This window comes from Salmo salar, chromosome 20 (assembly GCF_965601325.2).
Source record: "Salmo salar chromosome 20, fSalSal1, whole genome shotgun sequence".
NCBI lineage: Eukaryota > Metazoa > Chordata > Actinopteri > Salmoniformes > Salmonidae > Salmo > Salmo salar.
In genome coordinates, this window is record NC_138310.1 from 60985926 (window position 1) to 61012483 (window position 26558).

At 40.9% G+C, this 26558-nt stretch overlaps 2 protein-coding genes and 1 long non-coding RNA gene across 9 annotated transcripts in view; 1 reads left to right on the top strand and 2 right to left on the bottom strand.

Annotated features, from left to right (window-relative positions):
- Positions 1–1796: 1796 nt before the first annotated feature.
- Positions 1797–11838, bottom strand: LOC106580995 (T-box transcription factor TBX2b). 4 transcript variants are annotated; one of them, XM_014162630.3, is made up of 7 exons: positions 10917–11838; positions 9547–9823; positions 8032–8178; positions 6418–6494; positions 5929–6116; positions 4492–5090; positions 1797–3537 (listed from the first exon to the last, which is right to left on the bottom strand). In XM_014162630.3, the coding sequence occupies exons 1-7, from the start codon at positions 11273–11275 to the stop codon at positions 3103–3105; spliced, it is 2082 nt and encodes a 693-aa protein (XP_014018105.1). In that variant the 5' UTR covers positions 11276–11838; the 3' UTR covers positions 1797–3102. The 4 variants fall into 4 exon arrangements, with proteins under 4 accessions (XP_014018105.1, XP_014018107.1, XP_014018106.1 ...); XM_014162632.3 differs by having other exon boundaries at positions 1798–3537; positions 5929–6098; positions 10917–11837; XM_014162631.3 differs by having other exon boundaries at positions 1798–3537; positions 9556–9823; positions 10917–11836.
- Positions 11839–11990: 152 nt separating this feature from the next.
- On the top strand, positions 11991–23851 carry LOC106580996 (uncharacterized). The gene is made up of 4 exons (XR_001323006.3): positions 11991–12690; positions 13002–13113; positions 18807–18933; positions 21880–23851. It is a non-coding gene; the product is annotated as an uncharacterized LOC106580996 (long non-coding RNA).
- The window catches only part of LOC106581027 (BCAS3 microtubule associated cell migration factor), a 339535-nt gene continuing 336828 nt past the window's right edge, over positions 23852–26558 (bottom strand). For all 4 annotated transcript variants that reach the window (XM_014162693.3, XM_045703733.2, XM_045703732.2 and 1 more), the window contains one exon: positions 23852–25560. In XM_014162693.3, coding sequence (XP_014018168.2) covers positions 25412–25560 — 149 coding nt within the window. In that variant the 3' untranslated portion in view covers positions 23852–25411. The remainder of the gene's footprint in view (positions 25561–26558) is intronic.

The following is a 26558-nucleotide window of genomic DNA, read 5'->3' on the forward strand; positions in this document are numbered from 1 at the left end:
TGATGAGCAAGAGAATTGGAGTTATCTCGGTTCAGGCTTATCTCGTGCTCTTTTGAGTCATGCACACACTTTTAATTAACTCGTGCGCACATTTGATTTAATTTCGTTCCACCAGGCCTGGTAGAGATTCTATTCATGTCTGTTGTAGAAACAATGGAAAAATAGCGGCCTACACTGATCACTGAACAAAGTTGTGAATAGTCTTGGCCTTTTTACCCCGAACCGTCACCAATCATTAGTCGTATCCATGAGTCCACTAAACGAGCCTATTGATCAGTCATTGACTGATTGCTTTAGACAAATAGTTTGTTATCCGAGAGTGCGAGGTCGAGTAGCCCACTCTGTTAATTGAAGATAACAGAGTGGGCAACAATGGCCCTATAATAGAATGAGAGTTTTGTGATTATGGCTGCAGAAAGAAAAGAAACAAGAAAGGGTGCTCTAATTAGAAGAACCGTGGCTGGTGGGATCTCCCCCTACTCCCCTTGCCTTTGTGTGCGGGTGTGGGGAGGCTGTGTGGCCGGCAGGCAGGCGACAGGCGCCGGTTGCTGGACAAAGGGCTGTCTGCTGCCAAAGTGGCTAGGCGTCCAAGCGCCCATCCTCCCAAACTTCCCAGCCTGTGCTGTGGCGCTTAAAACCCTTTCACGGTGATATGGGACAAGTTCTCCCCGAGCAAGGCATCTCTCTCACGAGTAAAATATTTCCAAACAATAATGACGTTTTCATCTGTACTAGCCCGTGTGAAGACAATATTTGTGTACTTTTTGGAAAGTTATGCCTTCGGTTTCTGTAATGCGTCAACAAAATGCTTATAAGGCCTATGGCATGTTGAGCGCTGCTGTTCAATTTAATTTGTGTCTAATTACTTAAGGGAAAGTATATTTCACTTAACCCTCCTTATGTGTCAATTCTTGTTGATTTCAATAGACCTATAGACTACCGTAGGCTACTGTGTTTGTATGTCATACAAATGGTGATCCGTTTTTCTCATTAAGTCAAACGGTAAACTGCGTATATAGGCCAAGTGCCATTGAAAGTGCAGAGGATATGTGCGGTTGGAGCGGAGAGGAGGAGACGGAACTTCCGTGTCTCGCCCTCCTATAAATACTCCTATATTACTATCCGGTTCTATTAATAGTAGAATACAGACAATACTACAGGAAGCACTGATAGAAACACTAACAGTAGCTCAGTTTAAAAATAAATGTCTTGCATGTCATCACTCACGTGCTTCTATTCAACTGCAACGCAATGAAAATATGACAATTATGGGCCTATAGGACTAATTATTATAAGAATAAATTGACTTACACACGCTACATTGCTCTTATGAACAGAAACCTACAATATATTGATTTGCCTTTTTCAAAATGGTATAATGTAACATAATATTTCGTTTGAATTTGTTAAACAATCATCACTGATAAAGAACTTACACTTTATCCTCAAATATACTGCCAACAGAGGGCGCCATACACTCAGTGAACTACTGAGGTCATGTTTCACAAAACCGTGTGGTGTGTGTGTGTGTGTGTGTGTGTGTGTGTGTGTGTGTGTTTCAGGTCTTTGACCATTTTAAGTTCTATTTTGTAAGGCGGTATTATCATTCATTTAGAGGCATCATTCATCTGATGTTGGGAGATAATAATTCGGCTATAATTATAACATAATAATACTAGTAATAGGTAGCCAAGTAGGCAGCTTTATTAATCATTAATTTAAATTATTATTATTAATATTAAGAATTTCAAACGTACTTTAACTGTATCCAGTAGATACAAAATATGAGTGAACAAAACTTTTTAACACATTGTTTTTTTTTTTATTGAAATTTTGAGATAATTCAACAAAAAAATGAATTTACCCGGACAACCAGCATGAACGAGATAAGCTTTCAAGTTAAATATATGTATATATAGATATGCATTGTGCCCCATTTAAAGATACATGTTATCATCCTCTCCTGTGGAGTGAAATGACCTGAGGTTTTTCTATATCTCTGCCTCTCCTGCAGATAATAGTCAGGTAATGTGACAAATAGGCAGCTTTCTCTCCATCTATCTCTCCCTCTCCCTCTCTCTCTCTCTTTTCTGATATTAGTTTTTGCAGACAGAGATTGCAGATAAACATGGCACACATGTCTGTTTCCTTCACGTGTCACAGGCAGATAATCAGCTATGCCTGTGCATTACATTTAAAGACGTTCTGGTTCAAACCAACAAGCGCTAAATAGCTTTCATTTACAGAAGGCCTATACGTTCATGTAAAATAAAAAAATAATAAAAAGCAATGAGTTAAACTCTAAATATTATATACACGCCAATGTACAGTTTTGAATAAATTAATACCAATTGCATATTCTTGGATTCCTTTATAGCTTATTTACATAATTAATTTTTAATTACATAAATAGTTCAAACATTTTTCTGGCAGAAATGATAGGCCTAAGATTTCTTCTATCAATTATTTTTAACGGAATGTTTATTTTATCCATCCCTTTTGAAATAGGCTATGTTTTGAAAACCTTTTGGATGTAGCTTGTTTTCCTGTCATTCTACAGGTTGCACACCCATGTTGCACACCCATGTTGCACACCCATGTTGCACACCCATGTTCATTCAGTACTTATGCTGTTGCAGTGCTCTCATCATAAATCAAAAGCACGTCTATTGATTATAGTTCGATAAAGTTCTTTCTTTCTTCAGTCCCTAAAAACAATGCCACGACGTTCCACTGTCCTTTTAACATCAATATGTTCTACATGAAGAATGTTCTTAGTAGGTTTTCCTCCTTGTGGTATGGTATCCTCTCTGTGTACTCAAGTTTTAGCCAGCAGCCTAAAAATTCAGTGCCCACTTTTGGTTTTCATATTATTTCGATGCTTCAATTTCCTACAAAATTGAAAGCGTACCCCACACAGTAACAGTAGGCGTTGACGCTGGTTCTGTCTCCTTCATTCCCTGCTTCCTTGCTCAGTCCAGGCGCGAGAAAAGGTAGGCCGGTATTGCCATTTCCTCGCGTAATGTGCTGTACAAAATGTTTAATAAAGTCCTCTGATTTTCAAGCCAAGTCGTGGTGGAATATATTATTCCATTAGTGAGATCACTTAGGGGAGTCTCTGGGGGGATACGTCTCTCTCTGGCTCTCCAGGCCGCTCACTAGTCTCTGGATGTTTTGGAGCTCATTGATAGAGTCCTTCATCGATTTGGGAGAGCTGGTCCTATGACTCGACCCCGCTTTGTTGTTGTGGATATCAGGCACGGGACTCGTCTCCCTGCTGCCCGATTTGGAGGATTCGGAGCCGGGGTTTAGGCCGCCTGGCAGGCCGGTGGTGAGTAGGTTTGTGCTCTGGGCCATAGACACCGGGATCTGGTAAGGATTAAACCGGAGCCGAGGGCGGGAGCTGGTGAGGAAGGGATTCCTCGAGAGCGAGCTGGCTGTAGTGCTGGCGGGCATGGCGGAGGCCGCGGCTGCAGCAGCAGCCATGTAGTTGTATGGGTATGGGAACAGGCCTCCAAAGGTCGGCATGGGAATGCCCTGAAATCAGACAGGAGAAAATGGCAGTTAAGTGCTGGGACCGTGTTGGTGATAGTGATATATTCAGACCATGATGTAGCCTACTCAAATGACTAGGCCTACTGAACCTTGGGGAACCCGCTCAACGACCAAATTATGCACGGCCTGAATAGCTAGTTCACTTCAATAATTAAACCTACAAGGAAGTAATCTTCTCCGATGTTAAAGAACCCCTTAGAATAATGAAGGCAATACGCATTGGATGCTAAAAAGGAGAACGCTTATTCCCAATCCAAAGGGGGGTAAATAAAAGCAAGGCCTTGCGTTTTTGCACCCACACATTTCCTGAGTGGTTGATTTATGGGTGCTCTTCTAAAGCATGTCATTTGAAACAAATATCAGACTGCTTTGAAACACAATTAACAAAACTGTTGTTCAAAATAATGGTAATAATAATATATATATAGGCCTATACCTTTTTTGTCGCTATTCTGCCAGCATGCGTCCTCACTATGGTAAGCGTGCAAGAGACCCAAGCTTCCCTAGGCCTAGTGGCAGTGACCTGATAATCCAACAACATACTGACACATTGAGTTCTGCCCAGAATAGGGCCTGCTGAATCTAGCCAGTTAAATGGTACAAAGCATAGCGTCTACAGTGGACTTTTGGCACTAAGTTTGGACATACTTGTATGACTCGTGCCTTAACTTAGATTTGTGTGTATTAGGTAGTTGTTGTGGAATTGTTAGATTACTTGTTAGATATTGCTGCACTGTCGGGAACTAGAAGCACAATCATTTCGCTACACTGGCAATAACATCTGCTAACCATGTGTATGTGATCAATACGATTTTATTTTATTGTATTGGTCAAAGCCTATTCTAGGCCTAAAGTCAAACGAATATAATGGCCTATAAGTGATCTCCGAGTTCAAACAAACAATTTGTTGCTGTGTAGAATGAAAGTCTCCCTTACCTGAGAGGCGAGCATGTGCTGCGACAGATGGAAGGGGAAAGGGTTTCCCGTGCCCTGGGCGGAGAGGCTGCCGTTTTCCATACCACTTGCTCCAGATACCGACGCCAATAGATGTCCCATGCTCATGGCAGAAAACGCTCCTGGGCCCATAGCGAACTGTCCAGGGTGAAATAGCATTTGTCCGGCGTTCATGGGATTAAAAAACTGCTGGCTGTGCAAGCCAGACAGGGCCAGACTCTGCAGGTGGCTCGCGCTAAAGTGTGAGGGGCTCTCTGTTTGAACCATGAGCGGGGAGAAACTTTCCTTGCTAGCGCTTATCCCGCCGCTGTCTGTGGTGTTTTTTTTTGACGAATCTGTAGTGTCTTTCCTGTGCCTGTTCTCCGTTTTGTCTCCTTTCTCAAGGTTCCTGAATATGGAGTTGCTCGGCTTCCTTGAGCCCGGATAGTCGTCTTTCTTGTCCAGACTCGGCTTATCGTTCACCCGGTCCTCGCACCACGGGCTGAAGGGAGAGGGCGGCTCCGGTCCAGGGCTGTTAGATGCGGTACAACGCTCATCCAGATGATCAAGTTCTTGTTCACTGTCAGTACAGGTTTTATCATCTGTTATAAAAAAAAAGTTGTAGTCAGAATTAGCTGTATGTTGGTGGGCCTAAATGTAAAATAACTGACAAAATTCCATGCCATACTCAGACTTAAATAAATACAAATATATCATTAATAATGGAAAGTAAAATAGCAGTTGAAACGGCAGTGGTTACAACGTTCACACACACACACACACACACACACACTGTGTAAGTGATTATTTTAAGTGTACAGTCATGATTTAGTGTTAACATGCCTTGTCTAACCGTTTCCTTCCTACATGTCAGCCCAAGGCTTACTCCGACCATTAACATGTGGCTTTGTGTTGTATTTTTACCCAAGACTAAATAGACTTCAGTTATGAATCGAAAGTTGAGCAGTCAAAAGTTAGTGTTTTTCGATGGTCAAATAGCCTGATTAAGTCTATACATTACAGCAGGAAACAGTTATTTCATATTTCAATAATAAGTGAGTTGAACAAATAGCCTGTCACGAAAGAACATTGGAAATCTAAAGAACATGAGCTGCTGAAAACGATCAAAGTACATTTTGTAATTAGAAAATGTACAATTACTGTGTTTTCTTGGTAAATTGCATTTTGTGTTGCACATGAATTGTATTATGTAAATCTAATACTTTGACATAATAAATGAAATGAAGTTATCACAAACCGTACACTATTGGTTATAGGCCTAAAGCCTATTCTCTCAAACAGGCTAAATTACTAGAGGATTTGGCCTATAGCCTACATCGTTCAGCCACCATAAGTCTAAATGCCATTGGCCACAATTGCATTATTATGTTTAAGCTTATCAAACAAACTGAGATTTAGGTTTAATATAATTTATTTTACCTCGGCTGATTCGACTGAACCTAAGCGGGCTGGATCCAGGTCCGACTGGGGAGTGCGCACTTTCTCGGCCAGTTGTTGGCTCGCTAGAGGAGGCATCAGAGTCGCCCCCGTCTCGGTCTGCTTTGCATTGGTCTTCATACATCCGCAGAGAGGGAAGAGTCAACTGTTTCCTAGAGTTGAACGGTTCCCTTTTAATAATAGTGGGTACATGTATTCAAGTAAGGCATCCATACACCATTAACATGACATGATGCCAGCATTAGGCCGACCTACATTCAATGATAAGCCTACATCAGAGTTGAGAATAGCATGCATTTTGTCATTTTTATTTTGTTAACTAATAAACAGATTAAGGAATAACGTTGGGGCATGGTTAAAACATGCGTAACATAGGACCAATGCATATGATCGTATTATGATCATATAATGTCTATAGAACTAGGCTAGACTACACAGTGTGATGGGTGAATGGATATAACCTATGCTTACCTTTTCTCTCTCCTTCCATTTCCGGTGTCTCTGAATCCTTTGGCAAAAGGGTTATTATCGATCTTCAGCTGTGTGATCTGTAGACAGGAGAGAGAGAAAATATATTACACAGTGCAGGGTGTACACAAGATAAACGAGAAAAACAATGACAAATAGGCCTAACCATAGACGTTACATTTAATGATTGTTATTAGTAGTATTAGTCGTACTAGTAGTAGTATTAGCCCCATAACTCGGCCTATGGGCATATAGGTCCAGTTAGGCCTATGGTAGGCCGAATAATGTCTTGACCTATATATAGGGTCACGTGTTTTTCTCCACTTGATTTAGTCTGATATATTTCTCCCACATACATAGTGTCCCGTTAAACACACCGAACAGAACACACTCCGATGAAAGAAAGCCCCGGTAGATGTTGCATTATTAATAGGGGTTTAATGACGAGGCGTTATTCTCACGAGCCCCATGAGAACCATACAGTGTTTCTCCATCCATTCTTTTCCAAGAGAGTGAGAGAGGGGGAGAGCTGAGTGGGGGAGAGCTGAGTGGGGGCTGCGTCATGCAAGGCATGTCTGGAAAAAATACTGCATGGGCTTTAAAGCCAACCCTGTCACTGGAACCGCTGTACACGCCGCTTGGCCTAAATGTTTCGATACGGGGTTTGTCCTGTTTGAGAGGCCGGTGTTTTCCCCTCCTCGCCTTGTATGGAACTCTTGAGGAATTCGTGAATCGACCAATCAGGGAGTCACTGTTCCCCATCTGTCACGCTTTGATTGCGCAGGCAGCCTCCGAAACTGTGTAGTTCGCGGACAAATTGACGAGGCTAGTGCCTTCTAATCGATTGTGACTCTTTGTCATAAACTTTACGATAGCAACAAGACCACCTCTGACACGGACGCCAATTAGACTCATGGAGGGGAAGAGGAGAGCGGGCGCAGGGAGCTAGATCATTTTAGACTGCAACTAAAATAAATACTCACCATCAAACTTAGGAATTACTGACACCCTGAATAACCATGGGGAAATCAGTCTTTAACCAAATGGTGTCAGTGTCCAAAGAAGCGCCATCTAATTAGATTTGAATGGTATTGTAGCCAGCAGCATATCGTCCATAGCTCATAGACGGAAAGACAACAGCAATAGCCAACCTTTTCAAATACGTATTTTACTAGTCAAATATATGCCTGCAATTGCAGGCTAAACTGGTTACGTAAGGTTAACCATAACATTTGACAATGATGACCAACATGCGGTTTGATTGAGCAGGTGCATTTAGTCCTACAGATTAAAAACCCTGCAGAAGCGGTTTCACTGTAAAGTATGCCTTTAACGTTCGCAAACAAAGATCATTAAATGCAACAAGGTTAAACAAACGAGTGAGGCCATCTAATTCCACAAATGAGCCAATTATTCACAGCATAAAAAACAAACAAAACTAAATCAAAATTGAACCTCAGATTAACCCTTTGCTGATACAAAATCGTGGCATTTGTGTGAATATAGGGCCAACCTCTTATGGCGAGGTTCTTTCATGGTCACGAACATGAATGTAGCCTATGTTAAATTCCACTGTATTGTACAGTATTGTATGGGCTACTGTATTACATTGCTGACCTTGTCGTTTTGATAAGCTGTGACAGCGATGAAGTCAGTCTCCGGGAACACGTAAGTCCTGAACGTGCTGTAGGGGAGCTTCAGGATGTCGTTGGCCCTCACGATATGAAACCTGGGCTGGTATTTGTGCATGGAATTAAGAATCGTCTGTGGAAATATGGGAAAAAATGAATTATTAGCGTTTCATCGAGACCATCTGATGATATGCCTATCTCAAAATAACTCGTAGGTGATTAACACTATAAAATGAGATTAAAATATGGTATTATTATTTCTTATACTAATTATTACTGGGCCTAGTATCATTATTATTCATAACAGTGATTAGGTCTAATTTAGAATTGGGCCTGGTGTGTATTCTCAAAATGCAAGAGAACACACCTGTGGTCAACTCAGATCGAGATACAAAACAATATTAAAGATAAACAGTTAATGTAATGTTTGCATTGTCATATCTGCTGGCCAACCTACTGGGTATCTGATAACATTTATAACATGTATATTCTATACATTCATTAACTACAACAATACGTAGGCCTGTACACAGTGGCTGGATAATTAAATGTAAACTTTGGATAGCCTATGGCCTACATCTATCAAAACACTGCCTGCAACATTTTGCAAAAACGTCTGGATGCGTCTGGCATGTAAATGTTCCATTTGTTTACAGTCGGTTTGTCTGCACATAGGATCATTGAACACACGCTGCAGCTTCTCTCTATATAGCCTACTTATTGTGGCATCCATCATTTCCCTCTTCTCCGCGGATCATTTTTTACTGTAGGCTACAAAAAGCACTTCAGGGACCGACGGCGAAACACGAATAGGCACGGCCTTGGAGTTCGAGTACAGGCTACATCCATACACTGTTTTTATTCCACGCAGCTCAAGCTGACTCAAGGCAGTGAGGCTAGATCGGAGCAAAGCTATCAAACCGAAAGGACGCCACAGAGACTCGCCCTATCCAAACCGATTTCCACTCTGCCCGGTCTCCTTGACCTGATTTCTGAAGTCCATAATCCCCAATTCTCACGAACTTCCTCTTCGTTTAAATGAGGCTTTTAAAAAATAGCAAATGTAATACTTGAATCATGAATACAATCCTCTTCCACAATCGTGCACAACTCAGTTTTATAAATGTGTAATTGCGTTACATGACTATTTCTACCAACAAGAGCATGATATTAGATTTATAGGCTACTTTTATGACGCTTTAGACATTTTGGGAGATCATATTTGGAAAGAGGCCTGTAGACATCGAGTTGAACAATGTCCTGGCAACAGCCTGGCAATACTAAGCCATCTATTGGGAAAAATACAGTGGCAATACGTTAGGCCTACTAAAATCATGTTGCAAATAGAATGAGAATATTCAAGAACTATAGAAATATCTCGCTCAAAAAATACATTGTGTTACACCAAACCTAAAATATATTGTCTATAAAATGTGTGTAATTTATTATTATCCATCAGAAATACAATTGCGTGTTTAAATGTAAATAAAAGTCAACATACAGTACTTACAAATCCATGCTTGTCCGAGATATTGTTGGTCAGCTTTAGTTTATGAAAAGCCACCGGCTTGGCCATCCACTGCTCTCCCGTAGCTGGGCTATCCGGGTGAATGTACATTCTTTTGGGCATCTCTGGATCGGCCTTTCCCGCTACCATCCAGCGAGAATTGTGGAACTTGTAGCGGCAGTCGTCGGCAGCGACTATATCCATCAATAGAATATACTTGGCTTTTTTATCAAGCCCATTTATTCTGACTTTAAACGGAGGAAACATTCTCCTGGAAGACAGACAAATATGCGTGGAATTAACTCCATGTAGGATTATTCATACAAATATGACATTTAATGTTGTCAGACAAGACCCATAAATCTGTCAATAACATTGTAATAAGACGTCAATAGGCGACTTGCTCTCTCTCTCTTCTTCGTGTCCAGGAAAATGCAACACCAAGTCATCGATATAGGCAAATTATAAAGTAATATTCATTGACAGAACTGTCATTCATAATAAAAGAATTCCATCGAATGATGTACATGCAACTTTGCAAATACCATGATAGTTGTAGGAAATAAAACGAATAAGGTGTAGGTCCTAATAGCCTACTTAAAAGTACTTTGTATTTATTTTCTATTGTTAATTCTAATATTTGGGAATTCGTCTGCAATCAGCCGAGTGAAATATATTTATGATATGACACTATCAGGTTAAATCACAATCCTCTTTTTTCAAGTCTGACAGTCTGTTTACAAAATCCAGAAGCTCAACTGTCATGACAGAATGCAGTTTGATCCATATGCTATTCTCGTCTTACTGACTAAAGCCAGGGGAGTTTTTTCCCTCTCTGGCAAGACTACTAGCCTAAACTAAATTCTACATTTTCAAAATATGTCAAATATCCTTAACCGTCAGACGCTCCAAACTTGATTATAACTTCAGTATAATCGTACCATCAAAACTAAATAAAATGCTATCAAGTCAGGTCACAATGATAAAGAAAACTCTGATTGTATTTATCACTTTTAAGTTAAATAATTAACTTATTTCGATGATAAACTAGGCTTATAAATTAAAAAAACATGCAATGAAAAACACAATCCCATCGAGCCCGTCTAGCCTAGCAGGGCCTGGACTATTACCTGTAATCATAAATGTAGCTACTTCTTTCGTACCCTCTTTGCTTTCGCCATAATCTGGCTGTAGCGTTACAGAATAAATCTGAACACAATGCACATCTGAACACAAAGCCTATACAGTGTGGACAATGTTTGTCCCACCAAGATGTACACGCTAAAATCGCCACTGATGGACAGAGAATAACCATGACGCTGTAGTCAGCTTCGCTGGCAATAATTGTCAGAGCGCACTCTCACCTTCCAGATTTGGTAATAACCATCTCCGTTCCTATTTTGTGAAACTGGTCCCATAGATCCTTGGCCTCCAGTGTGACTTTAGGGTCGTCCTCCACCTCTTCCTCGGGCTCCAGGCTCTTCAAACTGCGGAGATGAGCCGCCTGATGGTGGTGGCTGAGAGCCGGGTGGAGCCCTGCCTCCGCGGCTCCGACGAGATGGTCCGACATGGGCTTAGTGAGAGCCCCGTGTGGCAGAGTGAGCGTCGGGAAGAAGGAGGGTTGCGCGGCCGCTAGGAAAGCTGACATGGAGAAGTCGGTCGGCCGGTGAGCGTGGAAAGGGTGATAAGCCATGGCAGTCCCTGTGAAAACTGGATCTCTCATCGGTGCATCCAAAATATCGAAGTGAAATGATGATATACAGTGATATTCTCCCCCCTGGGCAAAAATAGTATGTCCGTTTCCAGAATAATTTATTTCAGTCTTATTTCTGTAAGAAGTATACAGAAGTAATTTCGAATACGGTGCCAGATAGCAAGCCTATGAATAGACGCGTTATAGATGGTTATTATCTGAAAAGAAATGAATTGATAGGAACTAGCCTATACTACAAGTAATCTCCAGTTGGTTGTACCTCCACGAATTGCAGTAACAATATCAGTCAAAGATAAAGAAGCAGCGACGCTTTGAGAGCAGAATCGGGGTTTCCTTCTTTCTCCCCACCAGTCGCTTTGATAAAAATAAGATGTCTCTCTCGGAAGGCTAGAGCAATCATTCCACACGGACACGGAGTTGAAATGGTTAGATCTTGCCCTGTTCGCTGTAGAACTGTGACTATCTCACATGTCCTTCCTTCCTCGATCCCAACACTAATGAACCAAGCCCCTTTGATTGCTGATTTTACGCTTTCTGGACCAATTGTGGGCCTCTATAGGCGTGGTTTTGACAGCTCGAGCCAGGCTCTAAGAGAGGGGGGTGGACAACAAGGTGTCGGAAGCATTAGCAGTAAGAAAACATGTCAACGGAATAAAATATTAACCAATGACAGGAAAGCTCGGGAAATCCCACCCCTATCTCCAAGCCAAACACCGGGTCAGCCCTCAAATCTTGGCCGGTGGAGGCATCACCTCGGTCGGCTTGCGCTTTATACTTTCGACGAGGTGCATAACTCCAGCCCAGAAACAATACCCGAATAGATAGTCTACGTTTATTGCTATTTAGTCGCTTTCATTATAGCGTAGAGGTTGGCTAAATCAAGTTAGTAGGCTATACCGGTGATTGATTTTTTAAAGTATGAATTTAGCTCAGGAAAACGAAGATTCCAAATAGATTTCTTTGTGGTTCCATTCCATGTGAAGATTATGTTGTCAGTTTAGGTCCATTTTTACATCATAGCCATTATATCTGGTTTCGTTTGTTTAGAAATCCGCGTGCAGTTTTATCTGTTGAAGTGTTGATCGTGGTTTGGCCATAATAACAGAGTTAGTTCCCTCACTGGTTGTGCGTAATGATATACTTACAAAGACTATGCTGAGACGGTAAGAGAGTCCACAGCCACCCGTACCTGAATGGTAGGCTATCGGACTCGATTTAGTGATTATATTTCAGGGCTGTCCATTTTCGTGACTCGCTGATGTTTTGTGAACGATTCACAGCAAGGACAGCGACTAATAAACCGGACATTGCCACTTTAAAAACTGCCCCGGGCCATTCGAAAAGCGCAGAGACAGATGCTTCGCCGAGGCAAGAAGAAAAGAAAACGAATGAATTTCGAGAGCAAAATCGACAGATAGAACGCGGTGAGTGCTTGCTTATAGCCTTACAGAAACTAAATATCTGGTTTTCTTCTGTGTAGCCTATCTATGTCCTATTCACTTGGTTTGAGGCATAATAAATTATTCATGCTCACGTTATGACCTACGCAAAGTGATTAATTGTACACTCACATTAATTGTACATTCACTATTTGATTGCCTTATAGCCTAAATAGTGACAATAATAATAGCAGGAATAGCCTGACGTAGCCTATCGATAGCTCTCCTATACTGTACTGTATAGACGTAGACTATTCCTTTTATGCTAATATGACCTTCTTCGTTCTCATTTTCAGCATAACCTGAAACAGCAATGAGATGATTTATAATAATAGATTATCATGAGGGCAGTCTCTCCTCTGAGCGTGAGGGCACAACAGCGTCCTGACTCGCCAGAACAGTTTATTGGTATGTGTCAAACCCCATACAGTACATAACACACTTGAGACCATTGCAACGACCCCTAAGGCGACCCGACCAAAAACTTGGTCTTGGTACTGTTGTGTTGTACCTTTAAGAAATCCATTCTGTGGACCCTTGGCTTGATTAACTTGAATTCCGTTGGTTAAAGAGCCGTTTGGCGCCAGTCGGCTGACGCACCACAATAAGAGCAGACACTTGTCACTTCATATTTACCCTAAAATCCAACCAGCAGCGAGCGCCCTCCAATCCCCCTAGCCATCTACGCCAAAGCTGCGGCTTATGCCTGGAGTTTTTGGTCTGAGAATGCTCTTTCAGAGGGATTTTTACTTTGCATCAAAATGTAAGAATTTGGATACACGAAACAGTCTGCCCAGAAGTTTATCTGACGCAGACTAGTGGAACCGGTTCCGCTCTAGCTCAGCCCAGAACATCGTCACTTTGACATAAAAACTGAAACAAAAACTCATAATCCTTCCGAATGAGTTCGTCTGATACAAACCACACATTTCCGATTTACCCTTCTATCGCAGGCTGAGTCGGTGTTTTGTGTATGTCTAAATTTCTTCCCTATCAGTGTTCGCACAGCTCCATTGGCATTAGTGTCAATAGAATATAACACAATCCTTTCAAAGTGCATGTTGAGAGTTTGAAGGATTTACGTTCGATTTGAAAAACTCCGGAATTAAATTAAATGTAATCTATGCGTAATTTATACGTAAAAGTAGCATACTTTTTAGAGTTTCACACCTTTGACATGGTATAAGGTGCAATAGCTTTTGGTGTTGTTTTGTGGTCTATTCTAGTGCATCAAGGTTATATGGCTATCTTACTATCTTATTCATATCATCTGATTAGGAATGTACCACTAATAAAAAAAGAAATAAAAAACACCTTGTAGAATGAGCCTTGGTGGTATGTGGTGAGACACGTGTTACTTAAATCTGAACATGAAAATCCCAGCAAAATACCCAAAACGTTGCTTTAAACTTGTAAATTCTAAAGAAACTAGAGACAGTGGAATCTTTTTTGGAACATAGATCCCTTGTTTTTGCAGACCTACCCGTCACTATGCACTATGCAATGTGCAGTAAGATAAAACGAATTGATATTTATTCCAAAACTAATTTTGCTTCCAATAGCATTTTTATCTGAGACACATTCTGTAAATGGTTTTATAGACTTCTTATCGCACCAGTCGTGCTCAAAATTGTAGTGAATTTAATTAGGCCTAGTTGTCAATACATTTTGTGATCACAGCGAGCAGAATATAGCATGTAGGCAGGCATTTATCAGGCTTGAACTGAATCAATTATTCTGCATAACTAAATGGGAATCTTCATGGTGTGGCCTAATTTACAGGAATCAGGTAAATTGTGATTATTTCATTTCTAGTATGAACAATATAATCAGAATAATGGGAAATTGTTGAAACCCTGAAGAATTATTGTTGTTATAATAGGTTAAGGATGGTCAATTATGCATAATGGATAAGGATATAACATTTGGTGACTACTTTTCTAGCTCATTAGGCCCAACATGTTTCATCATTTACTTTTGTGAATATAATGTTCTTAAACCTTTTACAGTTAGGGAATTTATGTATAGGGCTACAGTTTCTGTGCTATTTAACATGACGCCTATTTCAGATCTATTTGATTTAGCTCGACTACATTTTTTAAAATCAATCTCACATTTTTTAAAGCACTACTCTTCCTTGGTACTTGTGTTTTTCGTCCTATATAGGCTATACATTCAACTAGTGGTCGACCGAGTCAATCAGTAGCCCAGTCAGGGAAATGAAGTGCATTCTAACAGACGCTATACTGCTGCTAGACTATATAGAAGACTCATCGTTAAAGCTTAGCCTACTTACTGAGGTTCAAGTTGGGCAGAAGAAACATTCTGAGCGGGAAAATATTAGCACCACATAGAGAATGTTAATGGTTTCTATGTATATACTTAAACAACTAATTACATCAACAACGGGTTTTCAGTTACGCTCCAGTTATTTGCTCTGTGTACCCACATGTACAGCGCCTTCATAAAGTATTCACACCCTACTTTTTCAACATTTTGTTGTGTTACAGCCGTTATTAAACATTTATTACATTGAGATTGTGTATAGGTCATTGACACAATATCCCATCATGTCAAAGTGGAATTTTGTTTGTAGAAAATGTTAATAATTAATAAAAAATTAAAAGCTGAAATGTCTTGAGTCAATAAGTATTCAACCCCTTTGTTATGGCAAGCCTAAAAAAGTTCAGGAGTAAAAATGTCCTTAACAAATCACATAAGTTGCATGGACTGATTCTGTGTTCAATAATAGTGGTTAACATAATTTTTGAATGACTTCCCCATCTCTGTACCCCACACATACAATTATCTGTAAGGTCCCTCAGTCAAGTAGTGAATTTCAAGCACAGATTCAACCACAAAGACCAGGAAGGTTTTTCACTGCTTCGCTAAGAACGGCACCGATTGGTAGATGAGTAAAAATAATATAAAACAGACGTTAAATATGCCTTTGAGCATGGTGAAGTTATTAATTAGACGTTGGATGGTGTAACAATACATACACCAAGTCACTACAAAAATACTGCTCAGGGATTTCACCATGAGGCCAATGGTGATTTTAACAGTTCAGCTTAAAACAGTTAGGGTTTAGTGGTTGTGAAAGGAGAAAACTGAGGATGGATCAACAACATTATAGTTAATCCACAATGACAGAGTGTACTGAAGGAAGCCTATACAGAGAATCCTGTTTGCAACAAGGCACTTAACTAATACTGCAAGAAATATGGCAAAGAAATTAACTTTTTGTCCTGAATACAAAGCATTATGTTTGGGGGAAATCCAACACAACCCATCAATGATTATCACTCTACATATTTTCAAGCATGGGGGTGGCTGCATCATGTTATGGGTATGCTTGTCATCTGCAGGACTAGGGAGTGTTTTTAGGATACAAATAAATGGAATACAGCAAAGCACAGGCAAAATCCTAGAGGAAAACCTGGTTCAGTCTTCTTTCCATCAGACACTGGGGAGACAAATTCAAATTTCAGCAGGTAAATAATGATGGCAGATAGCCTAGCGGTTAAGACTGTTAGGCCAGTAACCAAAAGGTTGCTGGTTCAAATCCCAGAGCTGGCAAGGTGGAAAAATCTGCAGTTCTGTTTTTGAGCAAGGCAGTTAACCCCCAACAATAACTGCTATCCCGGCGCCGTGGACGTGGTTGTTGATAAGGCAGCCCCCCTGCACCTCTCTGATTCAGAGTAGTTGGGTTAAATGCGGAAGACACATTTTGGTTGAATGCATTCAGTTGTGGACTTAACTAAGTATGCCTAAACCACAAGGCCAAATCTACACTGGAGTTGCTTATCAAGACGACAGTGAATGTTCCTGAATGGCCTGTACAGTTTTGACTTAAATCGGCTTGAAAATCTACGGCAGACATGAAAATGGCTTTCTAGCAATTTCTAGTAATATCATTTTTAAAAGAATAATGGACAAATATTGTACAATCCAGGTGTGCAAATCTCTTAGAGACTTACCTAGAAAGACTCACAGCTGTAATCTCTGACAAAGGTGATTCTAACATGTATTGTTGTCTCAGAGGGCTTAATACTTATCTAATCAAGATATATTAGTGTTACATCTTCAATTTTTTTGAAATAAATGTTCGATTTTTTTTTGTGTGTGTTTGTCGATCGTTGACCAAAAATGACAATTAAATACATTTTAATCCCCCTTTTAACACAACAAAATGTGGAAAAAGTCAAGGTGTGTGAATACACTATATAGGGCTAAATGGAGAAAAACGCAATCCTCAAGTGATGTGGTGTTATTACAGATTACTTTTAACGTCATTCATGCCAGAAGCATTCCCCGTTCTATGCTACCTGTTAAAGCAGAGATGAAAGACGTGGCAATAACGGAAATATTCAGCATATTTCGGTTAAACGTTGAACATAGTCCTATAGAAATATGCCCCATTACGTCTTTATGCTTGCTCCTGTGCGTGACAAGAGATGTGCTCGCCACACCTCGAGATCATTTCCTATGAAAAAGGTTGTAACCCCAAAGTAACAGACATCATTTTGCATTAAGCCCTGTGCCATGTAAGGTCCACACAATATCATTTGCTTAATTGCAAGTGTTAGGTGAAAATGTGCGGAAAGAACAGTACACCTTCAGGGTCATTGTGGTGACCCGCGTGTTATTGATATGCTGCGGGAAAATTCTAATTACGAAATAACTGTATTGTTACTACTGCAGCCTTATTTGTCTGTAATTTTGTTTTGTTATTTTTTAGGCTACTCCCACTACATTGTATTTTTTCTTTCATCTTTTCTTCTTCTCTTCCCATCATCTCTCCTGCTATATTTAGCCGGTAGACTGAGGCCTTGGCGCCAGACCGTTTAAGACCTGTCAAAGTCCCTCATATTTCCCCTTGTCACATGTATACCCAGCGCCTCCTTCAGCCAGGCTCCCACCAACCCCCTCTCCCTCCTCTTCCCCATCGCTCTTTCATTCTTGCTTTACTCCCCTTCCCTGCCCCCACTCTAGCTCTCTCCTCACACACACACACACACACACACACACACACACACACACACACACACACACACACACACACACACACACACACACACACACACACACACACACACACACACACACACACACACACACACACACACACAGTTTAAATGTCTCTCCATTTCTTCATCTCCCACTCATTAAAGCCGGGTTTTAATCCCTCTTTCTCGCCCTCTGCGAATTTTGTTCAATTTGCTCGTCTTCGTGCTCGTGTTGTCTCATTGACCCGAGTCAGCAGGGCTGCCGGTGGGCTGTCCGGTCCGCTTGGCCAAATTGCGACTGATTGATGAAAAATAACAATTCTCACAAGCAGCACTGGTAGCCGAATAACCCCCACCCTACAACAAATACGATGTTACTTTCACGTGCTTTTGTAATAATAGGTTGAGGTTATTTGTAAAATAGTTGCACAGAACTGGTGATTATTCCAGGTCCGTCGATTGTAAATATTTTTTATGCTTGAAAATATATTTTAGATACTTATTTAGCGAATAGTATAGCCAATTTATTGTCTTTCCGACGCACATCTTGAAATCTTGGAGCGTTTGTCTGGAGAAATTGACAGCCATAGAGAGACAAGTATTCTAGCTCCCAATTCTATGCTGACAGCCTACCTTTCACAGGTAGCAACAGGTGGGGGCGCTAAAATGACCCCAGGGAACCGAGGAACACCCTTACTGCTGCTTTCCAGTCTCCATGTTACTTCACTAAACCAATATACTCTCATGGTGTCTGTGTTGTTCACTGTTTCACTCTGTCCAAGTTCATTTGACAGTGATTCAAAGGTGTGTGTGTGTGTGTGTGTGTACGCGTACGTGTTTACACACATGACATAGTTTTCTACCCTTGGACAATAATTCTACGTGACCTGTAGTAAAAATGTATTATTTACTTTAATATACAAAAACATCTATGCATTAAGAAAGGCTTTTATAAACACATGTCATGACAACGGGTATATAGTTCATGACAAAACAATGGAGGAAATATCTTCCCACCAACATTTACCTTCGTTGTCATTGTGGTTGAGAGTGAATGGAGTTTTTGTTTCTTTTCTGCTTCTGGCAACACAGGTTGAAAACACACAATACTCCATGCAGCTCCGGGAATGTCCCTGCCTGCAGCCGGCCCTCTCCTCCCCGGCTTCCCAAACTTTGATCAGCGAGGCCTGGCCGCGGAGCCGCTTGAGCCGTGCAGCATGTGGGTTGTTTTTTCAATTACAACCCATTCCGCGACCCTGGCATATATCATTAACCCACCCCTCCCACCCTCACTGCAGAAAGCTTACGCGAGCGTAATGGGTCAGGGCACGCTAACAGCATCTTATTTGAGTGCAAAATAGCAGCATAAATACGTACTTGTTTGCCATTTATTGATTTCTGAAAACATATTTAACAAAACCACTAAATAACTTACTATCTTTAAGCATATCATGCGATTCAATGAAACATCCATATCATGGTTTCGGTCGAGTGGCATTGAATGGACCTTAATTGATAGTTTCACTGATAACAGTGGATTACAAAAACAACAAACCACAACCTCAAAATACCTCAGAGATGGCAGTTTTAGGATGCTACTGATAGCAAGGTGTTAGAATAACATGGCTACTAAATCCGTAAAGTATTTATGCAATGCATTATAGCCTAATGATTGTAATGGCGCGGGTTAAACCATAGGATATTCTGTGAGTGATATAGCCACCTGGAAGAGATTTGATCCTTTGAGTAGTCCTAGAATAAATGAAAAAGCATTAGCCTACGGAGAAATGAGAATTGCCTGTAGATTGATTGATCTTTTGTACGCCTACTGTTACATCTTGTGAATACTGACAAGAACGGTAACAATACATTATTCGCTAGTTCTTTCGGCGGGTAACTTTGACAATAGCGCTAACAGTGATTTGTACGCACCTTTGAATTTGTGTTGCAATGCTTTGTCTTCGTGTCGGTAAGCTGATGTAATCGACGTCTTTACTAGACATATTACAACCTCGTTAAGGTCATAATGCTACTGATTCACAACTTGTAAACAAAGCTGCTGTCCTCGGACATTGTTAGGGTTAGAGATATAGGACAATTGAAAGTTACCTGCAAAGTGTATTTTATATATCTATGATAATTAAGAAACAATTTAAATCCATATGGTCGATACTGATGTAGGCTACAAGTATGTCTACCTACTATATAGGGAAAGGTGTGTCATTAACTTCAGTAGAAAGCTTAATGTAATTGTTGCATCTGCAGTTGAAATAAACCGAAAAATAGGCTACATCTGAAATAAATGGGAGAGTATTTCCTAGGTGTTGGAAGTTATCTGACTGACTTCAGAAATGGAAAGTATAGGCTATATAGCCTAAAATGTTGCTCTGGCCGGAGTACCCCTGAAGTACCCGCTCATGTGCATTTTACCTGTATCCCTATGGTCTCATTAGTCTGTCGTTCTGCCCCTGAACAAGGCACTTAACTTACTGTTCCTAAGCCATCATTGAAAATAAGAATTTGTTCTTAACTGACTTGCCTAGTTCATTATTATTATTTTTTTTATCAACCATGTGGATAGGTCATGTAGGCCCAGGGGTCCTAGTACCACTGGTTAGGAACCGCTGCTATAGACTTAACAATTTTGGTTTGTTCAAATGTCTTAGCTCAAATAGGTAGTAGAGAGACGACAAGTTAATCAAATCAAATCAAACTTTATTTGTCACATGCGTCGAATACAACAAGTGTAGACTTAATGTCCTATTGACAACATATATGTGCATATAGCTGATCAATTTCTGTTCAGGAACGTAACTCTATAACAGCCTTGATCCATTTGATTTGATGTTGCAACACAACATGGATGGGCTGGCTGGTTTCACATGCACTCAGTTCCCTTGAAAATAGCCTTGTTGCTCTCTACTATGGGCTACAGTCCTATCAAACTCGTGTTGATTTAACAGAGTTGAACTTGTTGACAGTGCTTCAAAATTCAATTTTCAACTCATGCGACCGAATACATTGAATCGTATTATATACAGAAGCGATATGAAATTACTTGGGTCAGGGGGAAATTACTTTTATTTCAGACATACTTTCATTTAGCAAGAAGGAAAGCACTTTCCCGTGTTCAATTTCGAACGTAACCGCTCACACGATGGTCTCTATCATTGAATTAGAAATGAGTGTACACATAGGCAGGCTATAATCTTGCTCAGAATCAGGCGATTTGGGTCCTCAGTTTATGAGGAAGCGTTTCGTTTGAATAAAATCATTGACGCATAAAACATTTTCATTGGACATGTTGGCAATGTAAACAACACAGAACTGTTAGGTTAGGTTATAAAACAAATATTCGCCTCCTGTTAGACGATTGAAAAGCGACTATTAAGATTACATTTGTACATTAAATTAACAACAATAATAGCCCTATGCGAATTGTAATTGGTTAGTGACATTTGTTTTATTCACTAAAAGGTCATAAAATATCATCAACATACCTGCAATGACCACGGCATTTCCCAATACATTTTTCTGTCATATTCATATGAACAATAGGATATAATACATGATTGGTTTCAAATGGCTGACACTATAAATTAATTCGAAGTAGACCTATTTGATATCTAGTTGTCTCCTTTGTGGATCAAAGGAGTGCACTGAGGAAAGGAAAATAATTATAAGTGATTAAAAAAGAGGGAATTTTACATAAATATTAACATAAATATTTGCTAACAATGTAAGTCTTCCTAGTCTATTTAGTTGAGAGGATGACAACAATTAAATGCCAGCAATCAAAATACTATTTCAGATCTGATATTGTTAAATGTTTTGTACTGTACACACATTATAATGCTATTAAAGTCTGATAAATTATTGAATATAAGTGAATAACAAATTCCATCACATTTCAGGACAGATATGTACACAAAAATATCACACAAAGTTAAAGAAATACAGTACATGAGGTTGGATAGAGATGACTTTTGCTCTGTATTTTGCGTTCTTTGGGCAGCGGATTTCTTTCTGTGTGATTTTGAGCAAAACAATGTTAGCAAAAGCTTAGACAACCTGTCCACAAGTGGTTGTAGCTAGCTATGTATTAATGCAGCTTCTCTCCTGGTGCCAACCTTGTCTCTCCTCTCGCTGCTCTATCTATTCACAGGGTTTGCTGGCAGAGAAGGATGGGTATAAATGGAGACTGTCACAGGAGAGGAGGGTAAAGACCAGGGGCATGTTCAGGAGGCAGACAACGTTTTGAAACAGAGTGAAACAGCTAAGGTGTGTCCTCCTTAACAGGCCCCTGCCCCTGGTAGAGGTGCCAGCTGGGGCACTGGCCTGGGCATGGTTCCTTCAAACTCAGAGAGACATTGGCATGCAGGGCATCATGTCACAGTGTGGGGCACCAGGGGAGCGTCAGTGGGCAAACCATAGAAATATGATGAATAGAACAGGCGTCCCCATTCAAGTCAATTTTGCCCACAGTGGAGGTGTCATAATACCCATAAAACCCAGCGGTCAGACAGGGAAATGGTTCCAATCGTTTTTTCCACCATTCATTTTTCTCATAGGGGAATTTAGAAATACTTAAAATGAGGGCTGTGTTTCTTGTAAGCTTACCCTGGTGTGATGTTATGATAACCATGTAAATCTCTCTCGGACAAGGTGACTTATCAATATATTTGGCTCTATTTACTCTCAGGTTCAAAAATGCTAATTAGCTTCAAAGTAGACATCACGCAAAACTACAAATCCCTGCAAGCTCCGCACGTCATCTCTAGCTGACACCTTTGCTATCAGGTATTGTGTCAATTTAAAACTGGCAAAAGGGCCTCCCGAGTGGCGCAGCGGTCTAAGGCACTGCATTGCAGTGCTGAGGCGTCACTACAGCCTCGGGTTTGATCCCAGCCGGCTGTGACCGGGAGACCCATGAGGCGGCGCACAATTGGCCCAAGTTAGGGAAGGGTTTGGCCGGCTGGGATTTCCTTGTCTCATCGTACTCTAGTGTCTCCTTGTGGTGGGCCGGGCGCCTGCAAGCTGATTTCGGTTGTCAGTTGGACAGTGTTTCCTCCGACACATTGGTGCGGCTGGCTTTCGAGTTAAGCAAGCAGTGTGTCAAGAAGCAGTGTGGTTGGGCAGGGTCGTGTTGCGGAGGACGCACGGCTCTCGACCTTCACCTCTCCCGAGTCCGTAGGGGAGTTGCAGCGATGAGACAAGACTAACTATCAATTGGGGAGAAAAAAAAAATAGCAAAAGACAGTTCACAGAATTGTCCATTTAAAGAAATGTAGCTACTTTATTCATTACTACATTTAGCTAACAGATAATTAATCCAGAGATTCTTACGTTTGCCTCGATTCGGCAGCCTCGTCCAGATCATCATGGCGTTTGTAATTTTTTAATCATAGCCACATTAGCAGCTATTAAGCGTTTCATTTTTGGTGGGTAAATACAGGCAAATATAGTGATAAAAGTAACCCTGTCCTAGACAGATTTACACGGTTATCAAAACGTCACACCAGGGTAACCCTACATGAAACACAGCCCTTATTTTAAGTGTTTCTAAAATCCCCTATGAATGATGATGAATGGTGGAAAAATGATTTGAACCATTTCCCTGTTTGACCGCTAGGTTTTATGGGTATATGACTCATACTGTGGTACTCTATGGGCGGACAAGTCATATGTGCTGTAATTTATTGATTAAACTGACATTGCAAAAAAAGACATTCGTTTGAATGAACATTCTTACCATGGAAATTATTGCATCACATTACCAGGCAGCCACTGTAAGTGTACCCATGTGTTTACCAATCAAAAACGCCAGGGTTAGAAGTTCCAAGCCCATTCTATTCATTCTTTTTCTATGGGGCAAACAACCTGAAGGCAAGAGCAGAGCCAGTGCTTGTTGGCATCAGTATGCCTGCTCAAACACATTCACATGGCCATTGTTTCAGTCTCTGGCCTGGTTTTGCTCCTGTCTATGGTAAGTGAATTGCATTTAAACATAGGGGCCCTACATCAATTAGTCTTGTACTGATTTTAGATTCTTGAACATTCTTGTTCTGAGTGTCAGATACGTTTTAGAGTGTTGTATTCACAGTCTGCTTTTCCACAATAAACTGGCAGAAAATGTGTTCTGGCTTTGGCGTGGTTTATTTATTTTCTTTAATTAAACGAGAAGTCTCTTTACATTTACAGAAGCACAAGCTGCTAACTTTTGTACACGTGATTAAAACAATGACTATGCAGCTGTTATATTTACTTAGTATACATGAAATCATTGAATATCCAGAGGTGATAATATAACACATCAAACTATTTTCCAAGTCTTCAGTATTTCATTAACACGAATGTATAGCAAATAACGACTCAGTATTGTACAACATCAATATTACAGTGAAAATGTATTAATAAGCATGTGTTCTGCATTAAAAAGAAGAAATGAATCATGACCGTTTATGTTGCAGTAGCCAGTGACCAAGCAGCAGTAGGCATCGACTCATTCAACATGCAGAATTATGGGAACACGGCTGTGTTCAGTAGGGTGAAACATTCCGAACGTTGTAGATATAAATATAATACATAGATCTGCAATGACTCCTTTTCCTACAGGACATATCTGAACTATAAAATATATTTCTACCTGAAAGTCCTGTAACGTTGCATTTTTCAGAACAGAGCCCTGTAGTCATCCATTCCCCAGACAAAGGACTAGGATTGTATTGTATTTTTAACACCGAAAACAAAATTAGTGACCAATTATTCAGAACCTGTTTTAAGTCTTTCTTTCTGTTCTCACTAGTGCATCAGATCAGACTTCATATCAAGTCCTATGTGGTCTGGTCAAGTCTAGCAATGACTCATTCACTAAGAAAAGCAAGCCGGCAAAGTAATTATTCAGTGTACAAGCGTGTGCTTGAAAGGAATAAGCCTTTTATTTTATTAAAGCACAGACCTCTTTTTTGTTGCAAAAAATTAGTGCACTATATAGGAAATAGGGTGCCATTTGGGACACCCATGATCATCAGAGCACTTTTTATACACACACACACACACACACACACACACACACACACACACACACACACACACACACACACACACACACACACACACACACACACACACACACACAGGAGGGACTGAGTCACACACTGCTCACTCAATACACCCGGCCTCAGCCTTCTCTCTCACTACTCATACACACAGGCAAACAAAACACACACGGAGCAACACACACCCCCCCAAAATGAAACACACGCCATGTGACACATTATCCCCCCCCACCCCCCACACACACAGAAACATAAACACATGGGCAGGTGGGAGAAAAACTGGACAGTTCCTGGATTTGGAGAGAGAGAGAGGAGGGGACCACTGCTCACAATAACATCCTAATCAACATGATGAGAGTCCATCAAGACTGTCCGGCTGTGCTGTGGGAAGCGGTAGGATGGACAGTAGTTAGCAGACTTGGGTTCAAATACTTTTTGAAATAATTTCAAATACTTTTTCTGGGCTTTATTGAGCTTGTCTGGCGTAATGGAACCAAAAGAACAGTCGCCAAAATGTAGCCCCCTCCAATCAGGGATTCCAGGCAGACTAAAGCAAACTCTCAAAGCATTTGAAAGATATCAAATAGTATTTGACCCCAGGTCTTGTAGGGCGGTAGGCAGGCTGTCTCCTGGTCTCCTCTAGGGGAATCCGGAGGGGAAGAGGCTGAGGGGCTGGCTCTCGTTGGTGGGCAGTGGAGAGCGGTAGCCCTCAAAGTTACGGGGGATGGAGCCGCTGGTGGAGCCAGAGCTGTTGCTGAGAGTCTCAATACTGCCCTCCCTCTGGAGCTCTGTGGGGGAGAGACAGAGGTCCACACACACACACACACACACACACACACACACACACACAGAGCAACGAGTACATAAAGCATTTATGAAAATAGCATGAAAATTCCAATCTTCTATGAGCTGTACATTGAACGTGTTGTAACGGTGTAAGTAGATTATGTAGTGTTGAGTGGGATTTTGTCTTGTTTCTGTCTGTGTACCAAACCAATACAAATGTACATTCACATAAAGCCGCCAGATGTTGTCTTTATCAGAGGCCAAGTTGGAGCTACAACCATTTTGCTTCTCCCTATCCAACTATCAGATCTACAACAGATGAAGAGCCTATCGGGAACAAGAGCTAGGGGCTGCTTCTGGACAGGAACCAAAACTCTGCTCCCTCTACTAGACCAGACTCCCTCCACTACCACATGTCTCAGGGTTGCTTGGTTTGCTCTGTCAAAAACACTGTCTCTCAACCTGATTCATCAATCATCCCAGTAGCTACAGTAACAGCACAGTACACCAGCTAGCAGTCTGCTCCTTCAGCACCCTGTGTAGACTGACACACTGTCTGACAGGCTGCTCCAACACCATTCAGGAAACTGTTACATGTTTCTATTATTGGACAGTCAGTCCATGGCCATATGAAACATATTAAAGATATTACATACTGTAAAACATATCCGTCAAAATGGGTGCAGGCTGGCATGGTGTCAGAAAGGAATACAGGCAGTGATCTACGTGGTGAATTGTGACACAGATCAGACATCCAGTATATATACCTGTCATAGTCAGAGTGGTATTTTCACCGTTATTACTCAGCTGCCTGCACAGACATGCAACTGTACCCTAACACATTCAGAAACTGACAGTTGCACAAACTTAAATGGAAACATATCTGTGCTCTTGTACAACTGACTAGGTATCCCCCTTTCTTTCTTTCGCTCACTTCCTCCCTCTCTATTTCTTGCACACGCACAAGGTGAGACAGCTCTGCTCTCACAACACACAGTCA

Coding starts and splice junctions, on each gene's coding strand:
- LOC106580995 (XM_014162630.3), bottom strand. CDS start 11,275: ATGAGAGATCCAGTTTTCACAGGGACTGCCATGGCTTATCACCCTTTC. Junction 8,179..9,546: donor AGCATGGATTTGTAAGTACT/GTATGTTGACTT, acceptor ATATTTCCACAG/ACGATTCTTAATTCCATGCA. Junction 3,538..4,491: donor AGCACATGCTCGCCTCTCAG/GTAAGGGAGACT, acceptor GTCTGATTTCAG/GGCATTCCCATGCCGACCTT.